This window comes from Colletotrichum chrysophilum (assembly GCF_026319265.1).
Source record: "Colletotrichum chrysophilum strain AFK26 chromosome Unknown scaffold_29, whole genome shotgun sequence".
In the NCBI taxonomy this organism is placed as follows: Eukaryota; Fungi; Ascomycota; class Sordariomycetes; order Glomerellales; family Glomerellaceae; genus Colletotrichum; species Colletotrichum chrysophilum.
In genome coordinates this window covers 207,564-221,462 of record NW_026517316.1, presented here as the reverse complement: position 1 = coordinate 221,462, position 13,899 = coordinate 207,564, and the positions used below count along the sequence as shown (strand labels likewise).

At 53.2% G+C, this 13,899-nt stretch overlaps 3 protein-coding genes across 3 annotated transcripts; 2 read left to right on the top strand and 1 right to left on the bottom strand.

Moving 5' to 3' along the window:
• Positions 1–1,263: 1,263 nt before the first annotated feature.
• On the top strand, positions 1,264–2,937 carry COL26b_004708 (uncharacterized protein; the record flags this gene model as incomplete). The annotated part of the gene is made up of 3 exons (XM_053177577.1): positions 1,264–1,494; positions 1,564–1,780; positions 1,841–2,937. 3 exons carry the CDS (start codon positions 1,264–1,266, stop codon positions 2,935–2,937), a joined length of 1,545 nt encoding a protein of 514 aa, XP_053038470.1.
• A 1,926-nt stretch (positions 2,938–4,863) lies between these two features.
• COL26b_004707 (uncharacterized protein) lies at positions 4,864–8,885 on the bottom strand (the record flags this gene model as incomplete). The annotated part of the gene is made up of 2 exons (XM_053177576.1): positions 4,864–7,932; positions 8,025–8,885. The coding sequence occupies 2 exons, from the start codon at positions 8,883–8,885 to the stop codon at positions 4,864–4,866; spliced, it is 3,930 nt and encodes a 1,309-aa protein (XP_053038469.1).
• A 2,805-nt stretch (positions 8,886–11,690) lies between these two features.
• On the top strand, positions 11,691–13,034 carry PIL1 (Eisosome core component; the record flags this gene model as incomplete). The annotated part of the gene is made up of 5 exons (XM_053177575.1): positions 11,691–11,747; positions 11,822–11,879; positions 11,971–12,104; positions 12,163–12,346; positions 12,400–13,034. 5 exons carry the CDS (start codon positions 11,691–11,693, stop codon positions 13,032–13,034), a joined length of 1,068 nt encoding a protein of 355 aa, XP_053038468.1.
• Between the last annotated feature and the right edge of the window lie 865 nt (positions 13,035–13,899).

Below are 13,899 nucleotides of genomic sequence, written 5' to 3'. Positions count from 1 at the left end.
CCATGCATTCGGCATCGGCATTGCGGCAGCGCCAGCAAGATTTGGTCTCCATTGCGGGAACCCTGACTGCTCACACGACCAATTGCAACATTCGCAATACCCTATCTAATCGCGACGATCCAACGGGGGGTTCTGAAGCCTGAAGATAAGGAAGTCCTTCAGCAGGAAACCCTCGACTCTTTGCCCTTACGTACACTCTCTCTTTCGTCTTTGACAACCTCCCACGTCGTTTGCAGCTTCGCGGACATGGCCGTGGTGCGCTTGAACGATGCGTGGGCAATCCCGCCTTATCTTCTGCATCTGTCTCTTGGCTCCGACGGGGAGAACCTGGGGTAAGGTAGTGTGTGTGTGTGCGGATAGCAGCGATGCGCGCGAATGCCACACAGCCAGCTCCCTCACCATCGCATTGCCAAGTTTCGAGCCACCTCACCTCGCCTTCCTCTCTTTGCCCTGTCTCGTGATGCCACTGTCGAGGCTGCTGCGCATACAGAGGGCAATGTACCGAGTACTTGACAGACGAGACGATCTGCTCCGTTCCGCAACTCTCGCCTGACGACCTCCATTTTCACCGAATTTTTTCTCCTTCGAAATTCGCCATTGGACGAAAGGCAACCCGGGAATCCCGAATTCGCCTCTTTGCGTCTTCTAGCTCTGCCTTCAGACTCCAGCGCGGCCCCCCTTTACCGGACCTATCCCAAACGGCTCCCAGTTGCCGGCTGACTTCCGAGCCACACCAAGTACCCGCTACTCATACTCCAGGGACGCGCTGGTGGGGATATGTCGATTGATTCTTCAATGCCGCGGTTCCTTATCTTTTGCTCCCCCCACCAGTTTCGCGTCAGAAAGGCTAGGACGTGGTGTGTGCTCTGCTGCACCTCTGCGCAAAAATGGTCGTTGCCGTCTTTCGAGGCCCCGAAATCTGGGTACGAAAGATCCCGTAGAATTCGCGCGCGTCGCCATCGCCCTGATAAGGGCTCCTCCACTTTCCGTCGAGTGAATTGGGATATTACTGCCCCCGGGTCCGCCACCATGTTGCTGCTGTTGCTCATCGTCCAATCTTCCGTCGCGGACCTTTCCCTCCCCCTCACTGGTGATCGGTAGCTTCAAAGCGCCTTGAATTGAGTTTGCCCGTCGTCGACAAGACACCACCGTCCTCCATCATCCCGCCTTACTTCGTTGTGCCGATCCAAGTCAAGCTATGAACTTCCGGTGACCGCTTACACAAACTCCAAAGAAACCAACGAGAGATACCGAATACAGACCATGGCGGTATTCGAGACCAAAAGCGACGTCGAGTCGAACGGGGAGAAGAAGGATGTGGCCCGCGGTTACGTGGGGGCCGACGGCGTCCACCAAGAGGACTTCGAGGCGGGCACCAGCACGTATGCGAAACTCCAAAGATTGGCGGGCAAGTTTGGTGTGGAACAAAGGGGTATCGAGAGAGTCCCGGAAGATGAGCGTACCGACGACGCCATCATGAACGTTGGAACGATGGTGAGTTTCGCCGGTGAATGTGTGCGCAAAAACCAAGAGACGCGGTGGTTCTGACGAAAGTCTTCATAGTGGTGCTCCGCCAACATGGTCGTCTCGTCCTTTGCCATCGGCGTTCTTGCGATTCCGGTTTTCAGTCTCGGCTTCGCTGACACGGCTCTGACCATCGTCTTCATCAACTTCCTCGGTGTCCTTCCCGTGTGCTTCTTCTCTACCTTTGGCCCCAAGTTTGGTCTTCGACAGATGGTTCTCTCCCGGTATTGGTACGGCTACTATGTCGTGAAGCTTGGTATGTCGACTCTACCTACCTCTCTCCTCAAGGGTGGGTGCCACTAACACATGCCCAAAGTTGCCGTCTTCAATATCCTCGCATGCCTGGGCTGGTCCGCCGTCAACTCCATCGTCGGCGCCCAGCTCTTCAACGCCGTGAACCACGACATGCCAGGATGGGCCGGCATCATCATCATTGCGCTGTCGACCCTCGTCATCTGCACGTTCGGCTACCGCATCGTCCACACATACGAGCGCTTCTCCTGGATCCCCTGCTTCATCATCTTCCTCATCGTTCTCGGCGTCTTCGCCCACTCGGGCAACTTCAACAACATGCTGCCCCTGAACACAGGACCCTCCGAAGCCGGCTCCGTCCTATCCTTCGCCGCCAGCGTCTTCGGCTTCGCCACCGGCTGGACCTCGTACGCCGCCGACTACACCTGCTACTACCCGCCGTCCACCTCCCGCATGCGCGTCTTCCTCGTCACCTTCTCCGGCCTCTTCCTCACCCTCTGCTTCACCGAGCTCCTCGGCGCCGCCGTCATGACCGCCAGCGTCAACGACCCCACCTTCAGCGCCGCCTACGCCGACTCGGGCATCGGCGGCCTGCTCGCCGCCGTCCTCGTCCCCAAGCTCGGCGGCTTCGGCCAGTTCTGCCTCGTCATCCTCGCCCTCTCCATCATCGCCAACAACTGCCCCAACATCTACTCCGTCTCCCTCTCCCTGCAGGTCCTCTCCCGCCACACCGCCCGCGTGCCCCGCTGGATCTGGGTCTTCGCCGGCACCGGCGTCTACATCGCCATCAGCATCCCCGGCTACGACCGCTTCGAGGCCTGGCTCGAGAACTTCATGCTCATCATCGCCTACTGGCTCGCCATCTACGAGGGCATCAGCATCACCGACCACGTCGTTTTCCGCCGCGGCCTCGGCGGCTACGACATCGAGGACTACGACGACCCCTCGCGCCTGCCGCCCGGTATTGCCGCCTTCGTGGCCTTCCTCATGGGCGTCATGGGCGCCGTGCTCGGCATGTCGCAGACGTGGTTCACCGGCCCGATCGGCAAGCTTGCTGGCGGCGCGTTTGGCGGCGACATTGGTTTCGAGCTTGCCTTCTCTTTTGCGGCGGTTTCATACGCCGGGTTGAGAGTCGTCGAGAAGAAATTCTTCAAGAGGTAGTTGTTGTCGTGTCAGGCGGCATGTGTGGGATGATTTGTATGATATAGATGCGTTGTACATATTAAAGGTCTGAGGCGTCTACGGTGTTGGGCGTCGATACAGGGAAAGAAAGCTCTGGGTCATTTTGGGTTCCAACTTTCAGTACATGAGCTGGGCACGTCGTTCATTGTTTGTCTAGCACTTGCATGGCGGACCGAATCTTCTGAATAATTTAGCTTAGATAAAAGTATACCAGCGAGCCAATGGAAAATTGCAAAAACCAACGTGGGCTTTGACTCCGATTGCAATGTTCAATGACAACTATTTATGTCTCCCTCCTTGATCGCTTAACGCTGTGACCGTGACTCTTTCAAGTGTTTAGAGTGTCCCTTTCCAACATTCCGTTACTAATTCAAGTCTGTGTAGTTGTTGAGACGCAGCAGCATCGACGTGTTCAGCACCTAAACCTCGACTACATTTTGCTCGCACCGCGAGGCCCCATATGTGAATGTTAAAATAATCAATTCTCTTGAGACTGAGTCTCTGCTACGTTCCGTACACGTAAGTTGATTGCCGCTTTCATGATGCTCGGCGAAGGATATAACAACCACAACTTGACAAATAACATGTCGTTAGCGCTACATCTCTACGAAATAAGGTTTCAGCTATTGAAGAAGATAATGCTCACGTCACAAAATCATAGTAAATGGTTGAAAGTACTAAACGGTTCTAAATCACATTGTCACATTGGAAAGAAAAACTGCTCTCAAGATACTCATTTCTTCCTATGATGCATAAATATGTGCAATGTCGAAGATTGTCATTTTTATCTGCGTCTGCTCTTGATCTTTACGTGTAGGCTGCTGGACAGATTTTACGCTGTTAGTGCAGCAAATCAAGCTGAACAGTTACCTTATTCACGTTCATTTAATCTATTGTAACTAAGTGAAAGTGGCTCTTAATCTTAGTCTAAGATAAACCGTTAAATAGTCACTTTAATTTAGTAAAATGTGTTTTTAGCATATACTATGATAACACACTGTTTTCCTTTTTATTTCTGTATTTGACGGTCTATTTATCACTCTATTCTAACCTTTTTCGCATGAGACCTTCTACCTGTTGTGATATCTGTTCTGTCTATGTTGACGAAGTCTGCAATTTTAATGTGATAGAAAGAGCTCATAACATTCTTAGCTAAACTCCTGAACGTTTATTATTGTACTAAATATTGTTTAAGATATAACTGAAGCAAGGTCCAGAAGAAGGGAAAAAAGCACAACATCAATTAAGACTTCATCTAAGCGTACATTACTTCAAGATGCGTCAGTGTTTGTTTAGAACAGAGACATTGTTAAGGTAACGGGTAGGTTTCGTCTCATCATCCCGAGAGGGTTGGCCCCGCCTGTTCAAACTCTCATTGGAACACCAGAGTTTTGCCCATCACAGTATTCGTAATCTTCGGCATTGAAAAGATCTGGGCTGGCCCCGAGCTATCCCGCCAAAGCTTGACTGCTACTTAAACTCTAAATTGACCTGTACATATCTCAGCACCAGTCATCGTCTCAGACATTCCCGAAGAACCGAATGCAACTACTTATATTTGGCGACTAATGCAAAGGGCTTTGTGATGCTGCGTTACAGAATCCAGTATCCACGGACTAACTATGTATGCTTTATACTCCCTGGATTTTCCTGAAGCGCCAAGCAGAATGTTCCCCACCAACTAGCTGATTTCACTCAAAACTCCCTGCCCTTTGGGAAGGCTCCGTGAGTTTAACCAGCTGGATGCCAACTTTGATGCAAAATATGAAAATCGAATTACCCTCCGCCATCCATCGGTGTCGTGAAGCTCTTGCAGCTCCCCAGAAAAGAACTGCGCCTCATGTCTCTTGACTCCTATGATGCTTTTCGTAATAGCCGCGGTGAACCGGCCACGTATCCGTCACCTCAAGACTCATCGTCATCCGACACGCGAAAGCGAGCTGGTTTCTTCCTAGCCCTAGCGGCACGCCGCAAAGAGGGATCGACAATGTCATCCTCGTCATCATCGTCCTCCGAGTCGAATTCGACGCCGTTGTTCTGATAACTGGATTCGCTATCGTTCACTTCAAAGAAGGGAGCGAGTCGCCCCTTGCGCTGCGAACCCGGTGCGCGAACCACAACGTCATCATCCGTATCGATCAAAGCTAAGCGAGCTTGCGATGTTGAGGCACGTCTAGACCGCGACGGTCCCCTGGCTGTGATCGTGTTCGCGTCGTTCCGTTTTCGACCCCTTGAGCGAGACGGGGTTGCGTTGACATCAAGCTCCTCGTCAATATCCATGTGATGGATCTCAGGGCTGAGGCCGCGCGTGGTAAGCTTACGTCCACGGGCGGATCTCGGAGGGTCAAGGCCGACCGAAATCGTATCACCCTCGACCTCCTGGCTCCTGGAGGACGCAGTGAAACTTGCGTGGATTTCGTTCTTAACGTCACCCATGTAAGCCTCATCGTTCTCGGCCGGGCTCGTTGGTCGAGGGTTCTTGGGTGGCCGCCCGCGACGTTTCTTCTGGACGGGCGAGCCCGCCTCTGACTTCCCGGCAGCTGTCTGTGTCTTCGCAACTGATCTGGCCCTACTCGCAGTTCTGGAGGCACCAGGACGTCCGCGTCCTCGTCCAAGTTTGATGCGTGGAGATGTCTGCGTGGAATCATCCGCTTCTGAATCCGTGTGTAGATTCTTGGATTTCATACGACGATGCTTTCGTTGAGCAGGAATGCTGCGCTTGCTAGCGTCTTGCGCATCCTCAGACTCAAGGGACGGGTGGTATTCCTCCTCCTCATCGTCACTCCTGGCAGCCCGTTTTCTTTTCCGCCCTGGGCCCGACACGACTTCAAAATCGGCCAGTGCCTCGTAATCGTCGGCTGTCAGCTTGGGCGCCTCTTTGCGGGCTCCAGTGCGAACACCCTTGGCAATTTTGGCTTTGGCAAACTTCTGTGTAGTCTGCTTGACTGCAGCTTTTTCTGTTCGACGTCTTCCGCCCCGGCCTCTTTTGACCGGTGCTGCCTTCTCCTCCCCGCCCACTTCGCCATCTTCGTTGTCTGCCTTCTCCTTAATCATCTTCTTAGTCAGGTTGGGGAAGTTCTCGCCATAATTAAAGAACAGCTCCTCGCCCGCCTTGATACTGCGCGTGGCCGAGAAGCGGATGCGGTACTCTCCGTTGACGTAGAGAATACCAGGCTGGACGTTGGCTGCCTCCACAGCATGATTAATATAGCGGCTGAGGTTGCCATAAATAGCGGCATCGACCCAAATACCCTCATAATCCAAGAGACTGAACACGTAAGAAGTACTCTTCTCAACAGCAAAAGCCTCTCCGCGTCTTGCTTCTCTCCTGACACCCTCGTCCGCAACGATCAGCTCTCCAGTGTACTCGATGACGAACTCGTCTTGAGCAATGTCTTCCGCTGTGAAGAGGCCGTAGCCACAGCCCTCCAATTGACTCTTTCCCAAGACAACAGCCTTGCTGACACCTCGTTGAATGGCAATGTTCTGGCAGCCCGTTTGGAACAGGGCATCATCATGCCGATTTGCAGGGTCGGCGCGTTCCACAGCGCCGCAAGTCCCGCAGAGGTCGGGATCACACTCGCGGTTGAGTTGCACGCAAATGCAGGGGCGGCCTTCCTTCTGTTTCTGCAAGCAAGTCTTGCCGCTGGCATGGCAAGCACAGCCGGTGAACTTATACGCGCAGCAGTCCTCGGTACAGCGGCAGAATTTCTCGCAGAGGATGTCGTTCATTATACAGGTGCAATTTTCTGCAGTGCAGGGCCCGTCGTGGTGGCATGGGTCGTTCGAAGGGCGAACCTTGGTGTCGTGGGAATTTGTGTGATCTTGCCAGTCGCCGATGAGCATCTTCTTCTTACGATCATACCAGGGAAGATTTTTGACCCTTGCCGGTTCAAAGGTCTCCAAGGGGGGAAGAGTAATGCCCAGAGATTGTAAATGGTGGTTGACGTCCCAGCAGGACCTGTTCAGAATCTCAGCAGTCGCGCACTGAGCCTTGACCCTGACCTTGTTGTGATCCAAGATTGTGAACAGGCTTCGCAGCAAGTTCGTCTCGTCTTCCGTCCAAGGTCGCGACGATGCATCAGGAGTATTGGCGTTGATCTGGAAGCATCCCCGCTGACATGGGGGCGGAGGATCCGAATGTTCGGGGTCTTCTTTAGAGGAGATAACGCGGTTCGCCGAGAACATCCGTCCGTACATCCCGATGCAATCCATGGAGAAGTTGCGCTTGTGATTCTCAATGCTGTAGTCTCCATGTTCGCAAGAGTTGCTGTAACAGATGAGACAACCCATGACTGTATGGGTTTCGATCCAGTGCTCAAGAGATGAAGCTTTCTCATTGTCGCCTTTAGCCGCCTTCTTGGACTCGACAATCTCGTCAACAGACTTATCGAGCTTCAGCACGTCGCGCAACAGAACTCCCCGGTCTTTTGGCACCTCTTGATAGAAAACGTAATCGAAAGCCTCGGTGAAAACTCTTGCTGCCTTCAAAGCTCTCGGTGTGGCGGCTAAATTGTCATCGCTATGCAAATTGACCAGACTCGTTTTTTGTTGCGGCGTGATGGCGTCATCAGACTCTGAACTGGCCATATGACGGATGAGTGTCGTCCGGTTACAATTGTCGATGTTGAGCTTCTTGAGCCAAGAATCCAGGAACAGTGACAGGGTGGCGGTGCGCTCTTTGCGAAAAGTCCTGTTGACTCGGTCTTCGCGATTGCCTAACGTCTTGAACCCGCAGCTTGCATCCATCCTCTCAAGCTCGTTCAGCCATAGAAGGTAGTCTCGCTCCTCTTCCGGTTCCAGATCGCGGATGACAGGGACAAATTTGAGCATGGAGTTGGGAGAAAGGACGTTTTTTACGATTTCCGTGTGATGAAATCGGTACTTAGGCACGGCGTCCTTGGTTGACTTGACGCAAACTGGCAGGTAATGAGCATCTCGGCCCTGATCCGCTTTTCTCCCGCGAAAGTGTTGCTGAGGCGAAGTCAGCATTCATATCCATACTTTGGATGTTGAGATGCGGCAGAATGATGAGGACAGACGTCTCGCCATCGATGTGTACTTACCTTGACCCGAATCTTCATGGTCGTTCCCTTCTCCTCAGTCGTAGGTGAGATGCCGACGTCAGCGAACCAATCGTGACCGGTAGAAACACGTGTTTCCCTGGGCTTGGTAGATTTGAGTGCGTAGAGAACCATTTCTACATGATTTTTGCGGATATCATGAGAGTACTTAGTGAGTGACGAGGTGATGTGATTGAAGTCGGAGATGCCCTTGTTCGGGGTCTGTTTCTTGGAGTTGGAGACATGCTTAGCAACCTTGGGAGACTGGTTGCTCGAAGGGCGGGTAGAAGATGGCGGAGTGACTTGCTGGGCAGTCTCTAGAGGAGCGTCTGGTCGCGCGAGTCGTGGCATCTCGGCATCGTAACTATCGTCGAGATCGACTGACGTTTGGATTGAGACAGGCGGCGGCGAAGGATCCAAGACCGAGGCTGCATTGCTGGAAACAGCGGTTGAGGCGCCGCTTGGGTCGGAGAGGACACTACTGTTATGGGCAGGACCTAGACCTAGTGGGATACGCGACGCTGAACTGGGAGGTTGGCTGGCCTCAGGCTTGGATTTCCAGCTGGAGGGGGTCGCGCGATCGGCATCAAGATGAGGAAAGTGCTTAGGGCGAGGGGAGATGGGAGGACTGTCGCTGTCGCCTGTCAGGTCGATGAAGTTGTTAGAAGCGTTTCCCGAGCTTTGACGGAGCGGGGGCTTCTGGTAGGCGCGTTGATCGTGTGGAGAATGAGAGTGGTGGTGGTGGTGGTGAGGGTGATGGTTTGAAGGATCGTGTTCTTGGTTCAGGTGGAACTTGGCGCACTCGTCGACGTAGGGACCTCTTTGAGCAGCTGCGTCCCGATCGGACCCAGCAAAGAAGGACATGACGGTAAATGACGAGGCGAAAAGCGACAGGAAGAAGGCGCAAAGGCGGTGGCTTTCTGTCGGGAGCTCGTCTGGCGGCGGTTCTGGCCTCGAGCCTCCTCACTTGCTGCAGGCGCAAACACAGACACGGTCGCTGCTCATGTCCTCTTCCCCGAGATCAGCGTCAGCAAAGCCTGTAAACATTGACTACGGAAGTCTCATGCCAGGCGGCCAGGAAGAAGCGCCCGGTGACGTTGCGCGGTCGAAAAAAAAATGCGACGCAACAGTCGAGATGGCGAATGGGTCACTTTCCCGCTCAAGCACGCTCTCTTGGATGAGGTTGATGATGAGAGAAGAGATGAGATATGTGAGACGCGTTGGTGAATTGCGAGGCTAAGCGCGTTCATGGGCGGAAGGACATCGAGGGAGAGATTGCAATGCGCTAGTCCCAAACGAGACCGGGGGAGCAGGGGCTGCGCTTCAGGAACTGCACTCAGGACTCAGGCAACCAACGCACCTATCCACAATAACCCACCAAGCACCTCACGGCCCAGTGTATCAGTTGCCCGTTGGTTCCGATGCATTTCAGGCAGTCTGGGTAAAGACACAAGAGATGCACAAATATAACATGCCTTCTTTGATTATTTTCTGCAGTATTTTTTTTTCCGTCTCTTTCGTCTCAGCGGGTGGTGGTGGCGGGCTTGCAATTGATTCATGTTACACTTTGGGCTTTGTCATGATGGAGCGCACTCTGAGAACAATGTCTTTCTATTCATTCGGTTTATTCGGTGCTGTCTCCTTACGGAATACTCTCCCGGCCGGCGTCTCCTTGTTTTATATTCAGGCGTCTTTGAGGATACCACGCTGCCATATGTCTCCCACCACACCTCTTCCGAAGAGAGAATGGCAAACAATAAGCCAGGGCAAAGAGACTCGACATTTGGCTTGCGCTCGGACTTCGTACCCCAAAATGAGGCAAGTCTCGCTTTGGACGCTACAAACGCAATCCGGCGCGCATGACAAATTTTCGCAAGGGACTTTCAGCCAAGGCGGCCATATTCCATTGCCTTGCGTTGAACGTTGCCCGATGTTCGAGTTGCTTGGGGAAAAAATAGTATAACAGTCATTTAAGCTCAACTCAGCGCAGTAGCGGTCGACGTGACTCGGCCAGGGCCAGGGTTAGGGTTGCATGGCCGTCTGGAGTTGAGCGGCCCAGGTACTGGAGAAAGTCTCTTGATTCAATACGTCCAGCTATGCATCACACCCCGACATTGCAAAAAGAATTACTCGTAAGCCTCGAATGAGATGTATACCGTCGACGTTCTAACGAGAATATAGCAAGTCAACAGTGGTGTTGCGTCAAGCACATGGCCATAGTCGATATTATAAGTAGCAAGTAACATGAGGGAGTGTCTGGAGATGCCCGTACAGCAACGAGCAGAAAGTCAATTGGCAGAGTCTACCGTGCTTAATCCGACAGCCGGCTGCACCGACACTCTGGCGGCCGCTGTTTGGACTAATCAAGTGTTCCGCCAGGACGCAGGGCACAGATTGCGCTGGTTGGCGAGTTGACAGATAGAGGCAGTCTATGAAATCATCGCTCATCTTCTGGGACTAGTAGACGACCCTTAGCTTTAAAGAACCTGGACATGCCGATGCGCTCGACAGTACGAGTATGTATCCAGCGCTAGAGAAGAAAAATACGGTCCTGTTCCTTGGCATCAAAGACGGGCAGGTTCGATTCGAATACTGACCTGAATTGAGAGGCCGGTGCCTAGGAATGCAGATATGTCATCCGCTGGCAAATTAAAGATCCTTCGCCCACCAGTTTGCGAAGGAAGATAATGAAGGATTGACAACCCTGAATTGTTGACGGACAACGTAGGAGGCTATATCATAAACCAAATCGCCCACTCTCTCCATCATCCCAGACCCCAGTTCCGTCTGGACCTGCAGCTGCGGAAGGGAACAGACAGGCGTGGGGTGATGGGGTTTTCTTGCAGCTTGCATCGAAGCTTGCTGGTTCCTCCTGTTTCTTCGTCCCAAGTCGGCCCCAAGAGTCCCGGCCGTCTGTTTCATGAGCCCACATTGGGCGAAGGGTCTCGAAGAGCCGGCGCCATCCCGGATGGCGATCGTCCTGGCTGTGTGAGGCCTGCCTCCTCATTGCATAACCGTAGCCTCCTTTTGATCATGGTAGGTCGAGGTCGAAGAGATGAGGAGTGACACTGGCCAGAGCTCCCGGGGTTGTAGCTTTCAAGGGTGACTTTGCGACGGATTCAGCTCAAGATGGCGCCACAAGGTACCTAGAATGTGGGGCTTCCTGCTTGTACCCGCGTAAGTTATTGATGCAGGCACCTGGGTGGGTGGTTAGCTGGGTGACGCTGCGAACAACGCCAAAAACACGAGCTAAAGAAACAGATGACGTCGCCAGGGCGAATGAGGCACAGAGGGGGGCCTGGGGGACTGCGCTGAGAGGTGCTGGGTGCTGCCGCTTCACCTGCCTGACCCTTCTACTACCCATGCATGTCCAGCCCAACAGGCCGCCCACTTCGAGTCCCGTCTCCTCCGCAACATCCACGCATGTCTTCTGGACCCTTTCCGGCGCATACTTATAAACACTCGAGTCCGCATCATCCCAGTCCCGACGCCTCGACCGTCATTCGATCCTCTACAAGTCCCTTGTTCCACCCCGCGATACCCTCTTTGCGAACCGCCCTTCTCCCTTGACTGGCATATTGACACGCACTTTGTCGCCTGATTGATTATTGCGACAGTACACACGTTGATAACCTAACTGACATTGTCGTCGTTGACACCACTGCCATCATGCACCGCACCTATTCTATGCGCCAAACGAGGGCGCCCACGGCCTCTCAACTACAGGTACGAACACCGCGAGCCTGTCTTCTCACCAATCGTCGCCAAGAACAAAAGATAGATGCTGACTCTTGTTGCAGAACCCGCCCCCGCCGCCGTCAACCACTAAGTCTGGCCGCCTCTTCCGCGGTGGCTTCGGTATGTAGCACCCTCCATGGCTTGCGCCGTCCTGTCTATCGTTCGAAATGCGGCCACTGTCATCTTCACGGCGACTGACAGTTCACATCAGGTCATGCCCTTCGTCACAAGTCTGCCGGTGCCTTCGGGCCAGACCTTGCTAAAAAGCTGTCTCAGCTGGTGAAGATGGAGAAGAATGTTATGCGCAGCCTCGAGACAGTCGCGAGAGAGCGTATGGAGGTCGCAGTAGGTCAACCCGCACCGAGGGCATTCCGAAATGTGTATACTAATTTTGACCTCTCAGCAACAACTTTCCATCTGGGGAGAGGCATGTGACGAAGATGTTTCCGATGTCACCGACAAGCTCGGTGTCCTGCTCTACGAAATTGGAGAGCTTGAGGACCAATACGTCGATCGATATGACCAATACCGCGTTACCATCAAGAGTATTCGCAACATTGAGGCTTCAGTCCAGCCAAGCCGAGACCGTAAGAAACAATCGAAGCCTCCCATGCCATGCCGATTCTGACAGCGTTCACAGGCAAACAGAAGATAACCGATCAGATCGCTCAGCTCAAGTACAAGGAGCCCAACTCGCCAAAGATTGTCGTTCTCGAACAGGAACTTGTGAGAGCTGAGGCGGAGTCACTGGTCGCTGAGGCTCAACTGTCAAACATCACGCGCGAGAAGATCAAAGCCGCCTACACCTATCAATTTGATGCTCTAAGAGAGCATTGCGAGAAGGTGGCCATTATCGCCGGCTACGGCAAGCACCTCTTGGAGCTCATCGATGATACCCCCGTCACCCCTGGCGAGACCCGTGCTGCATATGATGGTTACGAGGCCAGCAAGGCCATTATCCAGGACTGCGAGGATGCCCTCACCAACTGGGTGACCTCCAACGCCGCTGTGTCCTCAAAGCTGTCGACTCGCGCTCGCACTCTGTCAACTCGTCGTAGAAACAACATCAAGGCACGCGCCGAGGGAGGCCATGATCTGTCTGGACAAGATGCCCCTTTGAACGACGACTCCTCTTGGATGCCCGCCCATAACAAGGAGACGGACTACGATGATGAGGAAGACGATGAGGATGATATCCACCATTCCGTTGCTGGAACTGATGACGGGTTGAACGGTGAAACCCGAGGACGCCAGCACGAGAGCGTTGTCGCATAGATGCAGCATCTTGTCATGCCGATTTCGCCCGGATTTTCTCAATCATATTCGTTTTGAAGGCAGCGAGCATGTAGCTCATGGTCCGCGATAATATTCCTTCCACGTTCATGGACAGCGCTTGGTTCTGGTGTTAGGGGTTGGGTGCCTCGGTAAAGAATTGAGGTTATGATAGGTTTGCTACGGCGAACGTGGAAGGAAAGGTAATCAAGGCAAAAACATTGGTTCTCCTAGTTGTAATGTCCAATAATTGCGTAGTTTATCATTATCGGCATTATTATCTTTAGTCGTCACTTATCCCTTGACCTGCCATCTTCTAATGTGCGGGGCCCTAGACAACTGCTGCGTCGGCATATGGGTTGTGTCCTCGTAGCTGGCTAGAAAACTCTTCCACCTCGATCTTTGCAATGTATTGGCCAGGTACTACAACCAAACCCAGGTAACGGGAAGTCATGTCCATCGAGACCGACCCGGTGCCTGCGGCGGCGTTCTTCGCTGCCTCCGCCCGTTGCTGCGCTGACGGTTGGCGATACTCGTATGTATGGGCTAACACGACATTTCGGTCCTAGACATGGCCAAGAGGGTCAGAAAATTTTCGAAGGCATGAGGAGAGGGCGTCGCTCACAGGGTCGGTGCATTTGAAAATCCCCAGAAACATGCGACCATCAGTGGCCAAGATGCGCAAGTTCTTGTTGAGAAGCGAGGTCAAGAAGTCTCTTGCCTCCTCTTTGTCCATTGCAGCGAAGCAGTAACGACTGTATTCATCGCCTTTCCCAGCCTCCGTGCTGAGTCTCTAGGTCAGATGGTGAGAGGAAGAGAGATTGGTTCGCAGGTTGTCATTCATGCCGACCCAGGCTTGCTAGGTCGT